General features: G+C 56.5%; 1 protein-coding gene across 2 annotated transcripts in view; it reads right to left on the reverse strand.

The window, feature by feature from the left end:
• The window catches only part of LOC119962207 (sterol 26-hydroxylase, mitochondrial-like), a 64,715-nt gene extending 58,136 nt beyond the window's left edge, over positions 1 to 6,579 (reverse strand). For both annotated transcript variants that reach the window (XM_038790175.1, XM_038790173.1), the window contains exon 1: positions 6,195 to 6,579. Coding sequence is in view for 1 of the 2 variants with exons in the window: in XM_038790173.1 (XP_038646101.1) it covers positions 6,195 to 6,443 (249 nt within the window). In the remaining variant the exon portion in view is untranslated. The remainder of the gene's footprint in view (positions 1 to 6,194) is intronic.
• Positions 6,580 to 16,987: the final 10,408 nt, after the last annotated feature.

Here is a 16,987-nt window from a genome sequence, read left to right on the forward strand (position 1 = left end):
GTAAGTCCCTGATCCCTTTCACCTGCCCCAGGTAAATCCCTGATCCCCTTCACCTGCCCCAGGTAAATCCCTGATCCCCTTCACCTGCCACAGGTAAATCCCTGATCCCCTTCACCTGCCCCAGGTAGATCCCTGATCCCCTTCACCTGACCCAGGTGAGTCCCTGATTCCCCTTCACCTGCCACAGGTAAGTCCCCAATCCCACTCACCTGTCCGAGGTGAGTCCCTGATCTCCTTCACCTGCCCCAGGTGATCCTGATCCCACTTCACCTGTCCCAGGTGAGTCCCTGATCCCCTTCACCTGCCCCAGGTGATCCTGATCCCACTTCACCTGTCCCAGGTGAGTCCCTGATCCCCTTCACCTGTCCCAGGTGGTCCTGATCCCACTTCACCTGTCCCAGGTGAGTCCCTGATCCCCTTCACCTGTCCCAGGTGATCCTGATCCCACTTCACCTGTCCCAGGTGAGTCCCTGATCCCCTTCACCTGTCCCAGGTGAGCACCTGATCCCCTTCACCTGTCCCAGGTGAGTCCCTGATCCCCTTCACCTGTCCCAGGTGATCCTGATCCCACTTCACCTGTCCCAGGTGAGTCCCTGATCCCCCTTCACCTGTCCCAGGTGAGTCCCTGATCCCCTTCACCTGCCCCAGGTGATCCTGATCCCACTTCACCTGCCCCAGGTGAGTCCATAATCCCTTTACCTGCCACAGATGATCCTGATCCTCCTTCACCTGCCCCAAGTAAATCCCTGATCCCCTTCACCTGCCACAGGAAAATCCCTGATCCCCTTCACCTGCCCCAGGTGAGTCCCTGATCCCCCATCACCTGCCCCAGGTAAATCCCTGATCCCCTTCACCTGTCCAAGGTAAATCCCTGATCCCCCTTCACCTGCCCCAGGTAAATCCCTGATCCCCCCTCACCTGCCCCAGGTAAATCCCTGATCCCCTTCACCTGCCCCAGGTAAATCCCTGATCCCCTTCACCTGCCCACCAAATGGTAACGTTATGGTGAGGCAGGCAATAAACAAAGAAATAACTGATGCATGTAGAAATGGTACAGCAGTTATCATGGGGGATGTTAATCTACAAGTCGGTTGGCTTAAACAGGTCGGTCAAGGCAGCCTTGAGAACAGTATGTAATGGAACCTACGAGGGAACAAGCGGTCCTAGATCTGGTCCTGTGTAATGAGACAGGATTGATTCATGATCTCATAGTTAGGGATCCTCTCGGAAGGAGCGATCACAATATGGTGGAATTTAAAATACAGATGGAGGGTGAGAAGGTAAAATCAAACACTAGTGCTTTGTGCTTAAACAAAGGAGATTACAATGGGATGAGAGAAGAGCTTGCTAAGGTAGACTGGGAACAAAAACTTTATGGTGAAACAGTTGAGGAACAGTGGAGAACCTTCCAAGCGATTTTTCACAGTGCTCAGCAAAGGTTTATACCGATAAAAAGGAAGGATTAGATTATGAGAGTAAACTTGCTCAGAATATAAAAACAGATAGTAAAAGTTTCTACAAATATATAAAACAAAAAAGAGTGGCTTAGATTGGTCCTTTAGAGGATGAGAAGGGAGATTTAATAATGGGAGATGAGGAAATGGCTGAGGAACTGAACAGGTTTTTTGGGTCGTTCTTCACAGTGGAAGACACAAATAACATGCCAGTGACTGATAGAACAGAGGCTATGACAGGTGAGGACCTTGAGAGGATTGCTATCACGAAGGAGGTAGCGATGCGCAAGCTAATGGGGCTAAAGGTAGACAAGTCTCCTGGCCCTGATGGAATGCATCCCAGAGTGCTAAAAGAGATGGCTAGGGAAATTGCAAATGCACTAGTGATAATTCACCAAAATTCACGAGTATCTGGGGTGGTCCCGGTGGATTGGAAATTAGCAAACGTGACACCACTGTTTAAAAAAGGAGGTAGGCAGAAAGCGGGTAATTATAGGCCAGTGAGTTTAACTTTGGTAGTAGGGAAGATGCATATAAAATTATGAAGGGAATTGATAGGATAGATGTGAGCAGGTTGTTTCCACTGGCGGGTGACAGCAGAACTCGAGAGCGTAGCCTCAAAATAAGGGGAAATAGATTTAGGTCTGAGTTTAGGAGGAACCTCTTCACCCAAAGGGTTGTGAATCTATGGTATTCCTCACCCAGCGAAGCAGGTGAGGCTCCTTCATTAAATGTTTTCAAGATAAAGATAGAAAGATTTTGAAAAATAAAGGGATTAAGGGTTATGGTGTTCAGGCTGGAATGTGGAGTCCTCCAAATATCAGCCATGACCTTATTGAATGGTGGAGCATGCTCGAGGGGCCAGATGGCCTACTCCTGCTCCTATTTCTTATGTTCTTGTGTCCCAGGCAAGTCTATAATCCCCTTCACCTGTCCCAGGTGAGTCTATAATCCCCTTCACCTGTCCCAGGTGAGTCCATAATCCCTTTACCTGCCACAGATGATCCTGATCCTCCTTCACCTGCCCCAAGTAAATCCCTGATCCCCCTTCACCTGCCCCAGGTGAGTTCCTGATCCAGTTTCACCTGCCCCAGGTGATCCTGATCCCACTTTACCTGCCCCAGGTGATCCTGATCCCACTTTACCTGCCCCAGGTGAGTCTCTGATCCCCTTCACCTGCCCCAGGTGAGTCCCTGATCCTCCTTCATCTGCCACAGGTGAGTCCATAGTCCTCCTTTACCTTCCCCAGATGAGTCCATAATCCCCATTCATCTGTCCCAGGTGATCCTGATCCCCTTCACCTGTCCCAGGTGAGTCCCTGATCCTCCTTCACCTGTCCCAGATGAGTCCCTAATCCCCGGACACCTGCCCCAGGAAAGTCCCTGATCCCCCTTCACCTGCTCCAGGTGAGTCCCTGATCCCTTTAACCTGCCCCAGGTGAGTCCCTTATCCCCTTAACCTGCCCCAGGTAAGTTCCTGACCCCTTCACCTGTCCCAGGGTGTCCCTGATCCCCCTTTGCCTCCCCGAGGTGAGTCCCTGATCCCCTTTTACCTGCCGCAGGTGAATCCCTAATCCCCGGACGCCTGCCCCAGGTGATCCTGATCCCCTTCACCTGCCCCAGGCGAGTCTCTGATCCCCCTTCACCTGTCCCAGGTGAGTCCCTGATCCCCTTCACCTGCCCCAGGTGATTCCCTGATCCCTTCACCTGTCCCAGGGATGTCCCTGATCCCCCTTCACCTGCCCCAGGTGATTCCCTGATCCCCTTCACCTGTCCCAGGGATGTCCCTGATCCCCCTTCGCCTGCCCCAGGTGAGTCCCTGATCCTCCTTTCCCTGCCACAGGTGAGTCCCTAATCACCGGACGCCTGCCCCACGTGATCCTGATCCTCCTTCATCTGCCCCAGGTGAGTCCCTAATACCCAGGTGAGTTCCTGATCACCTTCACCTGCCTCAGGTGAGTCCCTGATTCCCCTTCACCTGCTCCAGGTGAGTCCCTAATCCCCGGACACCTGCCCCAGGAAAGTCCCTGATCCCCTTCACCTGCTCCAGGTGAGTCCCTGATCCCCCTTCACCTGCCCCAGGTGATCCTGGTCCTCCTTCACCTGCCCCAGGTGAGTTCCTGATCCCCTTTACCTGCCCCAGGTGAGTCACTAATCCCTGTACACCTGCCCCAGGAAAGTCCCTGATCCCCCTTTACCTGCCCCAGGTGAGTTCCTGATCCCCCTTTACCTGCCCCAGGTGAGTCCCTAATCCCAGTACACCTGCCCCAGGAAAGTCCCTGATCCCCCTTCACCTGCCCCAGGTGAGTTCCTGATCCCCTTTACCTGCCCCAGGTGAGTCCCTAATCCCTGTACACCTGCCCCAGGAAAGTCCCTGATCCCCCTTCACCTGCCCCAGGTGAGTTCCTGATCCCCCTTTACCTGCCCCAGGTGAGTCACTAATCCCTGTACACCTGCCCCAGGAAAGTCCCTGATCCCCCTTCACCTGCCCCAGGTGAGTTCCTGATCCCCCTTTACCTGCCCCAGGTGAGTCCCTAATCCCTGTACACCTGCCCCAGGAAAGTCCTTGATCCCCCTTCACCTGCCCCAGGTGAGTCTCTGATTCCCTTCACCTGTCCCGGGGTGTTCCTGATCCCCCTTCGCCTGCCCCAGGTGAGTCCCTGATCCTCCTTTACCTGCCGCAGGTGAATCCCTAATCACCGGATGCCTGCCCCAGGTGAGTCCCTGATCCTCCTTTACCTGCCGCAGGTGAGTCCCTAATCACCGGATGCCTGCCCCAGGTGAGTCCCTGATCCTCCTTCACCTGCCCCAGGTGTGTCCCTGACCCTCCTTCACCTGCCCCAGGTGAGTCCCTGATCCTCCTTCACCTGCCCCAGGTGTGTCCCTGACCCTCCTTCACCTGCCCCAGGTGAGTCCCTAATCCCTGTACACCTGCCCCAGGAAAGTCCCTGATCCCCTTCACCTGCCCCAGGTGAGTTCCTGATCCACCTTTACCTGCCCCAGGTGAGTCACTAATCCCTGTACACCTGCCCCAGGAAAGTCCCTGATCCCCCTTCACCTGCCCCAGGTGAGTTCCTGATCCCCCTTTACCTGCCCCAGGTGAGTCCCTAATCCCTGTACACCTGCCCCAGGAAAGTCCCTGATCCCCCTTCACCTGCCCCAGGTGAGTCTCTGATTCCCTTCACCTGTCCCAGGGGTGTCCCTGATCCCCCTACGCCTGCCCCAGGTGAGTCCCTGATCCTCCTTTACCTGCCGCAGGTGAGTCCCTAATCACCGGATGCCTGCCCCAGGTGAGTCCCTGATCCTCCTTTACCTGCCGCAGGTGAGTCCCTAATCACCGGATGCCTGCCCCAGGTGAGTCCCTGATCCTCCTTCACCTGCCCCAGGTGTGTCCCTGACCCTCCTTCACCTGCCCCAGGTGAGTCCCTGATCCTCCTTCACCTGCCCCAGGTGTGTCCTGACCCTCCTTCACCTGCCCCAGGTGAGTCCCTGATCCCCCTTCGCCTGCCCCAGGTGAGTCCCTGATCCTCCTTTACCTGCCGCAGGTGAGTCCCTAATCACCGGATGCCTGCCCCAGGTGATCCTGATCCTCCTTCACCTGCCCTAGGTGAGTCTATAATACCCAGATACTTGCCCCAGGTGAGTTCCTGATTCCCCTTCACCTGCCCCAGGTGAGTCCCTGAACCCCCTTCACCTGCCCCAGGTAAGTCCCTGATCCCCCTTCACCTGCCCCAGGTGAGTCCCTGATCCTCCTTCACCTGCCCCAGGTGTGTCCCTGACCCTCCTTCACCTGCCCCAGGTGAGTCTCTGATTCCCTTCACCTGTCCCAGGGGTGTCCCTGATCCCCCTTCACCTGCCCCAGGTGAGTCCCTGATCCCCCTTCGCCTGCCCCAGGTGAGTCCCTGATCCTCCTTTACCTGCCACAGGTGAGTCCCTAATCACCGGATGCCTGCCCCAGGTGATCCTGATCCTCCTTCACCTGCCCTAGGTGAGTCTATAATACCCAGATACTTGCCCCAGGTGAGTTCCTGATTCCCCTTCACCTGCCCCAGGTGAGTCCCTGAACCCCATTCACCTGCCCCAGGTAAGTCCCTGATCCCCCTTCACCTGCCCCAGGTGAGTCCCTGATCCTCCTTCACCTGCCCCAGGTGTGTCCCTGACCCTCCTTCACCTGCCCCAGGTGAGTCTCTGATTCCCTTCACCTGTCCCAGGGGTGTCCCTGATCCCCCTTCACCTGCCCCAGGTGAGTCCCTGATCCCCCTTCGCCTGCCCCAGGTGAGTCCCTGATCCTCCTTTACCTGCCGCAGGTGAGTCCCTAATCACCGGATGCCTGCCCCAGGTGATCCTGATCCTCCTTCACCTGCCCTAGGTGAGTCTATAATACCCAGATACTTGCCCCAGGTGAGTTCCTGATTCCCCTTCACCTGCCCCAGGTGAGTCCCTGAACCCCATTCACCTGCCCCAGGTAAGTCCCTGATCCCCCTTCACCTGCCCCAGGTGAGTCCCTGATCCTCCTTCACCTGCCCCAGGTGAGTCTCTGATTCCCTTCACCTGTCTCAGGGGTGTCCCTGATCCCCCTTCGCCTGCCGCAGGTGAGTCCCTGATCCTCCTTCACCTGCCCCAGGTGAGTCTCTGATTCCCTTCACCTGCCCCAGGTGAGTCCCTGATCCCCCTTCACCTGCCCCAGGTGTGTCCCTGATGCCCGGACACCTGCCCCAGATGAAGTCACTTTTCCCTTTACCTGGAATCGATGCAATCTGTGGAAATATCCCTTGATGAAGAGCCAGTAGAATGTGCTCCAGACACTGCGTCCTGGGATTTCCTGCAGAGGTTTGGCAGTAACGGCTGGGCTGTCGGAAGGCACAGGGGTGTTTGCAGACCATCTGATGACAGATGGGTGGAGGATTACAAGATGACCTCCTTTCCCACCTGAACAATCCTTCCTCAAAGGGAACCACCTCATTAGCAGAGATCTCTTCATGGGATACATTTGGAGCTTTGAAGGAAAGCAATAAAATGCTGAAATTCTTTCACGTGACAGAAATATAAGCTGATCCACAACCAGTGTTTGCCCCAGGGTCCTAGAGCTCAAAGGTTTACGACAGTTCCTTAGGATAAGGTGGTTAAAGATTAGTAATTCGACATGAACGTTTTCATCAGGCTCCCTCCCTCCTGGATAGTGTCCAACTTTACTTGAGTGCGTCGCCTGTGACTCAATGTCTCACATTCTCCCCGCTGTATCAAAAAGTTGTCAGTCCAGGTGGAACTGCAGTGATTCAGCCCATTGTCCAGGTTAACACTGCACGAACAAAGTATGGATCGGGGGTCCCGGAATAATCACCGGTTTGCCCCGGGAAGTATGGATAGTGGATTCCGGATATGGCGGAGCAGGGATTGAGAGGATGGAGGATATGTTTATAGACGGGAGATTTCCAAGTATGAGGGCGCTGGAGGAGAAGTTTGGGTTGGCGAGGGGAAATAAATTCAGGTATCTGCAGGTGCGGGACTTCCTACGTAAACAGGTGTCAACCTTCCCACTCCTACCGCTAAGGGGGATTCAGGACAGGGTGGTTTCCAGAGGGTGGGTAGGAGGAGGTGAGCGTCTTGGACATTCACAAGGAACTTATGGGGTCAGAGGAGACGCAGACGGAGGAGCTGAACCGTAAGTGGGAGGAGGAGCTGGGAGGAGAGATAGAGGATGGTCTATGGGCAGACACGTTGAGTAGAGTCAATGCGACCGCAACAATAGCCAGGCTGAGCCTGATACAATTTAAGGCCGTTCACCAGGCTCACATGACAGTGGCTCGGATGAGCAGATTCTTTGGGGTAGAAGACAGGTGTGCAAAATGTGCGGGAGGACCAGCGAACCATGTCCACATGTTCTGGGCATGTCCGAAGCTTAGGGGATTTTGGCAGGGATTTGCTGATGTCATGTCCACAGTGTTACAAACAAGGGTGGCACTGAGTCCAGAGATGGCGATTTTCAGGGTGTCAGAAGACCCAGGGATCCAGGAGGAGAAAGAGGCAGCCGTTCTGGCCTTTGCTTCCCTGGTAGCCCGGAGACGGATACTATTCGCTTGGAGGGACTCAAAGCCCCCGAAGCTGGAGACCTGGCTATCGGACATGGCTAGCTTTCTCTGTCTGGAGAAAATCAAGTTCGCCCTGAGAGGGTCAGTGTTAGGGTTTGCCCGGAGGGGGCAGCCGCTCATCAACTTCTTCACGGATAATTAATCGTCAGCAGAGGGGGTGGGGGGGGGGGGGGGGGGGGGGGGCAGTAGTTTAGCTCAGAGTAGGGGGTTAATAAAGGTGGGACCTGTAAGGGAGGGAGACTTTTGCACTATGTTTATAGTTTCATGAACATTGTTTATTGTGTTGTAGTTATAATACCAAAAAATACATAAATAAAATGTTTATTAAAAAAAACTGCACGAATGGAATGCTGCACTGTCAGAGGGTCAGTACTGAGGGAGTGCTGCACTGTCAGAGGGTCAGTACTGAGGGAGTGCCGCACTGTCAGAGGGTCAGTACTGAGGGAGTGCCGCACTGTCAGAGGGTCAGTACTGAGGGAGTGCTGCACTGTCAGAGGGTCAGTACTGAGGGAGTGCCGCACTGTCAGAGGGTCAGTACTGAGGGAGTGCTGCACTGTCAGAGGGTCAGTACTGAGGGAGTGACGCACTGTCAGAGGGTCAGTACTGAGGGAGTGCCGCACTGTCAGAGGGTCAGTACTGAGGGAGTGCGGCACTGTCAGAGGGTCAGTACTGAGGGAGTGCCGCACTGTCAGAGGGTCAGTACTGAGGGAGTGCTGCACTGTCAGAGGGTCAGTACTGAGGGAGTGCCGCACTGTCAGAGGGTCAATACTGAGGGAGTGCTGCACTGTCAGAGGGTCAGAACTGAGGGAATGCTGCACTGTCAGAGGGTCAGTACTGAGGGAGCCCCGCACTGTCAGAGGGTCAGTACTGAGGGAGTGCTGCACTGACAGAGGGTCAGTACTGAGGGAGTCCTGCACTGTCAGAGGGTCAGTACTGAGGGAGTGCTGCACTGTCAGAGGGTCAGTACTGAGGGAGTGCTGCACTGTCAGAGGGTCAATACTGAGGGAGTGCTGCACTGTCAGAGGGTCAGAACTGAGGGAATGCTGCACTGTCAGAGGGTCAGTACTGAGGGAGTGCTGCACTGTCAGAGGGTCAGTACTGAGGGAGCCCCGCACTGTCAGAGGGTCAGTACTGAGGGAGTGCTGCACTGACAGAGGGTCAGTACTGAGGGAGTCCTGCACTGTCAGAGGGTCAGTACTGAGGGAGTGCTGCACTGTCAGAGGGTCAGTACTGAGGGAGTGCTGCACTGTCAGAGGGTCAATACTGAGGGAGTGCTGCACTGTCAGAGGGTCAGTACTGAGGGAGTGCCGCACTGTCAGAGGGTCAGTACTGAGGGAGTGCTGCACTGTCAGAGGGTCAGTACTGAGGGACTGCTGCACTGTCAGAGGGTCAGTACTGAGGGAGTGCTGCACTGTCAGAGGGTCAGTACTGAGGGAGTGCTGCACTGTCAGAGGGTCAGTACTGAGGGAGTGCTGCACTGTCAGATGGTCAATACTGAGGGACTGCCGCACTGTCAGAGGGTCAGTACTGAGGGAGTGCCACATTGTCAGAGAGTCAGTACTGAGGGAGTGCCGCACTGTCAGAGGGTCTGTACTGAGTGAGTGCTGCACTGTCAGAGGGTCAGTATTGAGGGAGTGCGGCACTGTCAGAGGGTCAGTATTGAGGGAGTGCGGCACTGTCAGAGTGTCAGTACTGAGGGAGCGCTGCACTGTCAGAGTGTCAGTACTGAGGGAGTGCTGCACGGTCAGAGGGTCAGTACTGAGGGAGTGCTGCACTGTCAGAGGGTCAGTACTGAGGGAGTGCCGCACTGTCAGAGTGTCAGTACTGAGGGAGTGCCGCACTGTCAGAGGGTCAGTACTGAGGGAGTGCGGCACAGTCAGAGGGTCAGTACTGAGGGAGTGCTGCACTGTCAGAGGGTCAGTACTGAGGTAACGGTGCACTGTCAGAGGGTCAGTACTGAGGGAGTGAGGCACTGTCAGAGTGTCAGTACTGAGGGAGTGCCGCACTGTCAGAGGGTCAGTACTGAGGGAGTGCCGCACTGTCAGAGGGTCAGTGCTGAGGGGGTGCTGCACTGTCAGAGGGTCAGTACTGAGGGAGTGCCGCACCGTCAGAGGGTCAGTACTGAGGGAGTGCTGCACTGTCAGAGGGTCAGCACTGAGGGAGTGCTGCACTGTCAGAGGGTCAGTACTGAGGGAGTGCTGCTCTGTCAGAGGGTCAGTACTGAGGGAGTGCCGCACTGTCAGAGGGTCAGTACTGAGGGAGTGCTGCACTGTCAGAGGGTCAGTACTGAGGGAGTGCCGCACTGTCAGAGGGTCAGTACTGAGGGAGCGCCGCACTGTCAGAGGGTCAGTACTGAGGGAGTGCTGCACTGTCAGAGGGTCAGTACTGAGGGAGCGCTGCACTGTCAGAGGGTCAGTACTGAGGGAGTGCTGCACTGTCAGAGGGTTAGTACTGAGGGAGTGCTGCACTGTCAGAGGGTCAGTACTGAGGGAGTGCTGCACTGTCAGAGGGTCAGTACTGAGGGAGTGCTGCACTGTCAGAGGGTCAGTACTGAGGGAGTGCTGCACTGTCAGAGGGTCAGTACTGAGGGAGTGCTGCACTGACAGAGGGTCAGTACTGAGGGAGTCCTGCACTGTCAGAGGGTCAGTACTGAGGGAGTGCTGCACTGTCAGAGGGTCAGTACTGAGGGAGTGCTGCACTGTCAGAGGGTCAATACTGAGGGAGTGCTGCACTGTCAGAGGGTCAGTACTGAGGGAGTGCCGCACTGTCAGAGGGTCAGTACTGAGGGAGTGCTGCACTGTCAGAGGGTCAGTACTGAGGGACTGCTGCACTGTCAGAGGGTCAGTACTGAGGGAGTGCTGCACTGTCAGAGGGTCAGTACTGAGGGAGTGCTGCACTGTCAGAGGGTCAGTACTGAGGGAGTGCTGCACTGTCAGATGGTCAATACTGAGGGACTGCCGCACTGTCAGAGGGTCAGTACTGAGGGAGTGCCACATTGTCAGAGAGTCAGTACTGAGGGAGTGCCGCACTGTCAGAGGGTCTGTACTGAGTGAGTGCTGCACTGTCAGAGGGTCAGTATTGAGGGAGTGCGGCACTGTCAGAGGGTCAGTATTGAGGGAGTGCGGCACTGTCAGAGTGTCAGTACTGAGGGAGCGCTGCACTGTCAGAGTGTCAGTACTGAGGGAGTGCTGCACGGTCAGAGGGTCAGTACTGAGGGAGTGCTGCACTGTCAGAGGGTCAGTACTGAGGGAGTGCTGCACTGTCAGAGTGTCAGTACTGAGGGAGTGCCGCCCTGTCAGAGGGTCAGTACTGAGGGAGTGCGGCACAGTCAGAGGGTCAGTACTGAGGGAGTGCTGCATTGTCAGAGGGTCAGTACTGAGGTAACGGTGCACTGTCAGAGGGTCAGTACTGAGGGAGTGCCGCACTGTCAGAGTGTCAGTACTGAGGGAGTGCTGCACGGTCAGAGGGTCAGTACTGAGGGAGTGCTGCACTGTCAGAGGGTCAGTACTGAGGGAGTGCCGCACTGTCAGAAGGTCAGTGCTGAGGGGGTGCTGCACTGTCAGAGGGTCAGTACTGAGGGAGTGCCGCACCGTCAGAGGGTCAGTACTGAGGGAGTGCTGCACTGTCAGAGGGTCAGTACTGAGGGAGTGCCGCACTGTCAGAAGGTCAGTGCTGAGGGGGTGCTGCACTGTCAGAGGGTCAGTACTGAGGGAGTGCCGCACCGTCAGAGGGTCAGTACTGAGGGAGTGCTGCACTGTCAGAGGGTCAGCACTGAGGGAGTGCTGCACTGTCAGAGGGTCAGTACTGAGGGAGTGCCGCACTGTCAGAGGGTCAGTACTGAGGGAGTGCTGCACTGTCAGAGGGTCAGTACTGAGGGAGTGCCGCACTGTCAGAGGGTCAGTACTGAGGGAGCGCCGCACTGTCAGAGGGTCAGTACTGAGGGAGTGCTGCACTGTCAGAGGGTCAGTACTGAGGGAGCGCTGCACTGTCAGAGGGTCAGTACTGAGGGAGTGCTGCACTGTCAGAGGGTCAGTACTGAGGGAGTGCTGCACTGTCAGAGGGTCAGTACTGAGGGAGTGCTGCACTGTCAGAGGGTCAGTACTGAGGGAGTGCTGCACTGTCAGAGGGTCAGTACTGAGGGAGTGCCGCACCGTCAGAGGGTCAGTACTGAGGGAGTTCTGCACTGTCAGAGGGTCAGTACTGAGGGAGTGCTGCACTGTCAGAGGGTCAGTACTGAGGGAGTGGCGCACTGTCAGAGGGTCAGTACTGAGGGAGTGCTGCACTGTCAGAGGGTCAGTACTGAGGGAGTGCTGCACTGTCAGAGGGTCAGTACTGAGGGAATGCCGCACGGTCAGAGGGTCAGTACTGAGGGAGTGCTGCACTGTCAGAGGGTCAGTACTGAGGGAGTGCTGCACTGTCAGAGGGTCAGTACTGAGGGAGTGCTTCACTGTCAGAGGGTCAGTACTGAGGGAGCGCTGCACTGTCAGAGGGTCAATACCGAGGGAGCGCTGCACTGTCAGAGGGTCATTACTGAGGGAATGCTGCACTGTCAGAGGGTCAGTACTGAGGGAGTGCTTCACTGTCAGAGGGTCAGTACTGAGGGAGCGCTGCACTGTCAGAGGGTCAATACCGAGGGAGCGCTGCACTGTCAGAGGGTCATTAATGAGGGAATGCTGCACTGTCAGAGGGTCAGTACTGAGGCAGCGCTGCACTGTCAGAGGGTCAGTACTGAGGGAGTGCTGCACTATCAGAGGGTCAGTATTGAGGGAGTGCGGCACTGTCAGAGTGTCAGTACTGAGGGAGTGCTGCACTGTCAGAGGGTCATTACCGAGGGAGCGCTGCACTGTCAGAGGGTCAGTACTGAGGGAGTGCTGCACTGTCAGAGGGTCAGTACTGAGGGAGTGCTGCACTGTCAGAGGGTCAGTACTGAGGGACTGCTGCACTGTCAGAGGGTCAGTACTGAGGGAGTGCCGCACTGTCAGAGGGTCAGTACTGAGGGAGTGCTGCACTGTCAGAGGGTCAGTACTGAGGGACTGCCACATTGTCAGAGTCAGTACTGAGGGAGTGCCGCACTGTCAGAGGGTCTGTACTGAGTGAGTGCTGCACTGTCAGAGGGTCAGTATTGAGGGAGTGCGGCACTGTCAGAGGGTCAGTATTGAGGGAGTGCGGCACTGTCAGAGTGTCAGTACTGAGGGAGCGCTGCACTGTCAGAGTGTCAGTACTGAGGGAGTGCTGCACGGTCAGAGGGTCAGTACTGAGGGAGTGCTGCACTGTCAGAGGGTCAGTACTGAGGGAGTGCTGCACTGTCAGAGTGTCAGTACTGAGGGAGTGCCGCACTGTCAGAGGGTCAGTACTGAGGGAGTGCGGCACAGTCAGAGGGTCAGTACTGAGGGAGTGCTGCACTGTCAGAGGGTCAGTACTGAGGCAACGGTGCACTGTCAGAGGGTCAGTACTGAGGGAGTGAGGCACTGTCAGAGTGTCAGTACTGAGGGAGTGCCGCACTGTCAGAGGGTCAGTACTGAGGGAGTGCCGCACTGTCAGAGGGTCAGTGCTGAGGGGGTGCTGCACTGTCAGAGGGTCAGTACTGAGGGAGTGCCGCACCGTCAGATGGTCAGTACTGAGGGAGTGCTGCACTGTCAGAGGGTCAGCACTGAGGGAGTGCCGCACTGTCAGAGGGTCAGTACTGAGGGAGTGCCGCACTGTCAGAGGGTCAGTACTGAGGGAGTGCTGCACTGTCAGAGGGTCAGTACTGAGGGAGTGCCGCACTGTCAGAGGGTCAGTACTGAGGGAGCGCCGCACTGTCAGAGGGTCAGTACTGAGGGAGTGCCGCACTGTCAGAGGGTCAGTACTGAGGGAGTGCCGCACTGTCAGAGGGTCAGTACTGAGGGAGTGCTGCACTGTCAGAGGGTCAGTACTGAGGGAGTGCCGCACTGTCAGAGGGTCAGTACTGAGGGAGCGCCGCACTGTCAGAGGGTCAGTACTGAGGGAGTGCTGCACTGTCAGAGGGTCAGTACTGAGGGAGTGCCGCACCGTCAGAGGGTCAGTACTGAGGGAGTGCTGCACTGTCAGAGGGTCAGTACTGAGGGAGTGCTGCACTGTCAGAGGGTCAGTACTGAGGGAGTGGCGCACTGTCAGAGGGTCAGTACTGAGGGAGTGCTGCACTGTCAGAGGGTCAGTACTGAGGGAGTGCTGCACTGTCAGAGGGTCAGTACTGAGGGAATGCCGCACGGTCAGAGGGTCAGTACTGAGGGAGTGCTGCACTGTCAGAGGGTCAGTACTGAGGGAGTGCTGCACTGTCAGAGGGTCAGTACTGAGGGAGTGCTTCACTGTGAGAGGGTCAGTACTGAGGGAGCGCTGCACTGTCAGAGGGTCAATACCGAGGGAGCGCTGCACTGTCAGAGTGTCATTACTGAGGGAATGCTGCACTGTCAGAGGGTCAGTGCTGAGGCAGTGCTGCACTGTCAGAGGGTCAGTACTGAGGGAGTGCTGCACTGTCAGAGGGTCAGTACTGAGGGAGTGCTGCACGGTCAGAGGGTCAGTACTGAGGGAGTGCTGCACTGTCAGAGGGTCAGTACTGAGGGAGTGCCGCACTGTCAGAGGGTCAGTACTGAGGGAGTGCTGCACTGTCAGAGGGTCAGTGCTGAGGGAGTGCTGCACTGTCAGAGGGTCAGTACTGAGGGAGTGCCGCACTGTCAGAGGGTCAGTACTGAGGGAGTGCGGCACTGTCAGAGGGTCAGTACTGAGGGAGTGCTGCACTGTCAGAGGGTCAGTACTGAGGTAACGGTGCACTGTCAGAGGGTCAGTACTGAGGGAGTGAGGCACTGTCAGAGTGTCAGTACTGAGGGAGTGCTGCACAGTCAGAGGGTCAGTACTGAGGGAGTGCCGCACTGTCAGAGGGTCAGTACTGAGAGAGTGCCGCACTGTCAGAGGGTCAGTGCTGAGGGGGTGCTGCACTGTCAGAGGGTCAGTACTGAGGGAGTGCCGCACCGTCAGAGGGTCAGTACTGAGGGAGTGCTGCACTGCCAGAGGGTCAGTACTGAGGGAGCGCCGCACTGTCAGAGGGTCAGTACTGAGGGAGTGCTGCACTGTGAGAGGGTCAGTACTGAGGGAGTGCTGCACTGTCAGAGGGTCAGTACTGAGGAAGTGCTGCACTGTCAGAGGGTCAGTACTGAGGGAGTGCTGCACTGTCAGAGGGTCAGTACTGAGGGAGTGCTGCACTGTCAGAGCGTCAGTACTGAGGGAGTGCAGCACCGTCAGAGGGTCAGTACTGAGCGAGTGCTGCACTGTCAGAGGGTCAGTACTGAGGGAGTGCTGCACTGTCAGAGGGTCAGTACTGAGGGAGTGGCGCACTGTCAGAGGGTCAGTACTGAGGGAGTGCTGCACTGTCAGAGGGTCAGTACTGAGGGAGTGCTGCACTGTCAGAGGGTCAGTACTGAGGGAATGCCGCACGGTCAGAGGGTCAGTACTGAGGGAGTGCTGCACTGTCAGAGGGTCAGTACTGAGGGAGTGCTTCACTGTCAGAGGGTCAGTACTGAGGGAGTGCCGCACTGTCAGAGGTTCAGTACTGAGGGAGTGCTGCATTGTCAGAGGGTCAGTACTGAGGGAGTGCTGCACTGTCAGAGGGTCAATACCGAGGGAGCGCTGCACTGTCAGAGTGTCATTACTGAGGGAGTGCTGCACTGTCAGAGGGTCAGTGCTGAGGCAGTGCTGCACTGTCAGAGGGTCAGTACTGAGGGAGTGCTGCACTGTCAGAGGGTCAGTACTGAGGGAGTGCTGCACGGTCAGAGGGTCAGTACTGAGGGAGTGCTGCACTGTCAGAGGGTCAGTACTGAGGGAGTGCTGCACTGTCAGAGGGTCAGTACTGAGGGAGTGCCGCACTGTCAGAGGGTCAGTACTGAGGGAGTGCGGCACTGTCAGAGGGTCAGTACTGAGGGAGTGCTGCACTGTCAGAGGGTCAGTACTGAGGTAACGGTGCACTGTCAGAGGGTCAGTACTGAGGGAGTGAGGCACTGTCAGAGTGTCAGTACTGAGGGAGTGCTGCACAGTCAGAGGGTCAGTACTGAGGGAGTGCCGCACTGTCAGAGGGTCAGTACTGAGAGAGTGCCGCACTGTCAGAGGGTCAGTGCTGAGGGGGTGCTGCACTGTCAGAGGGTCAGTACTGAGGGAGTGCCGCACCGTCAGAGGGTCAGTACTGAGGGAGTGCTGCACTGCCAGAGGGTCAGTACTGAGGGAGCGCCGCACTGTCAGAGGGTCAGTACTGAGGGAGTGCTGCACTGTGAGAGGGTCAGTACTGAGGGAGTGCTGCACTGTCAGAGGGTCAGTACTGAGGAAGTGCTGCACTGTCAGAGGGTCAGTACTGAGGGAGTGCTGCACTGTCAGAGGGTCAGTACTGAGGGAGTGCTGCACTGTCAGAGCGTCAGTACTGAGGGAGTGCAGCACCGTCAGAGGGTCAGTACTGAGCGAGTGCTGCACTGTCAGAGGGTCAGTACTGAGGGAGTGCTGCACTGTCAGAGGGTCAGTACTGAGGGAGTGGCGCACTGTCAGAGGGTCAGTACTGAGGGAGTGCTGCACTGTCAGAGGGTCAGTACTGAGGGAGTGCTGCACTGTCAGAGGGTCAGTACTGAGGGAATGCCGCACGGTCAGAGGGTCAGTACTGAGGGAGTGCTGCACTGTCAGAGGGTCAGTACTGAGGGAGTGCTTCACTGTCAGAGGGTCAGTACTGAGGGAGTGCCGCACTGTCAGAGGTTCAGTACTGAGGGAGTGCTGCATTGTCAGAGGGTCAGTACTGAGGGAGTGCTGCACAGTCAGAGGGTCAGTACTGAGGGAGTGCTGCATTGTCAGAGGGTCAGTACTGAGGGAGTGCCGCACTGTCACAGGGTCAGTACTGAGGGAGTGCCGCACTGTCAGAGGGTCAGTACTGAGGGAGTGCTGCACTGTCAGAGGGTCAGTAGTAACAGGACTTCCGGTGGCAGTCTTGGAGGGCCGGTCTGACATGGGGAGCTCTGGCGTTGATTTGAGCTCTTTTACCCGAACGAGGGTAGTTTAAAAAAAAACATTTCAGTACGCAAGTGGTTTTTTTTCCATTTAAGGAGCAATTTAGCGTGTCCAATCCACCTACTCTGCACATCTTCTGGGTTGTGGGTGTGAGGCCTACACAGGCACGGGGAGAATGTGCAAACTCCACACGGACAATGACTCGGGGCCGGGATCGAACCTGGGACCTCAGTGCCATGAGGCAGCAGTGCTAACCACTGTACCACCGTGCCACCTCCTAGAAAGGGGTAATTTTGCCAGAAAAGTGTAGCTGAAGGTGTGGAGGAGACGTTCCGCTTGGGAATGGCACATCTACTGGTTATCAGACCTGCAGAAGATGGTTAAAGACCTTCTCAAGGAACGGGACACAGCAACAATTGGGAAGATGGCAGAGGGGGAAGGGTTGTCCCAT

The sequence above is a fragment of the Scyliorhinus canicula genome, chromosome 2 (assembly GCF_902713615.1).
Source record: "Scyliorhinus canicula chromosome 2, sScyCan1.1, whole genome shotgun sequence".
Lineage (NCBI taxonomy): Eukaryota > Metazoa > Chordata > Chondrichthyes > Carcharhiniformes > Scyliorhinidae > Scyliorhinus > Scyliorhinus canicula.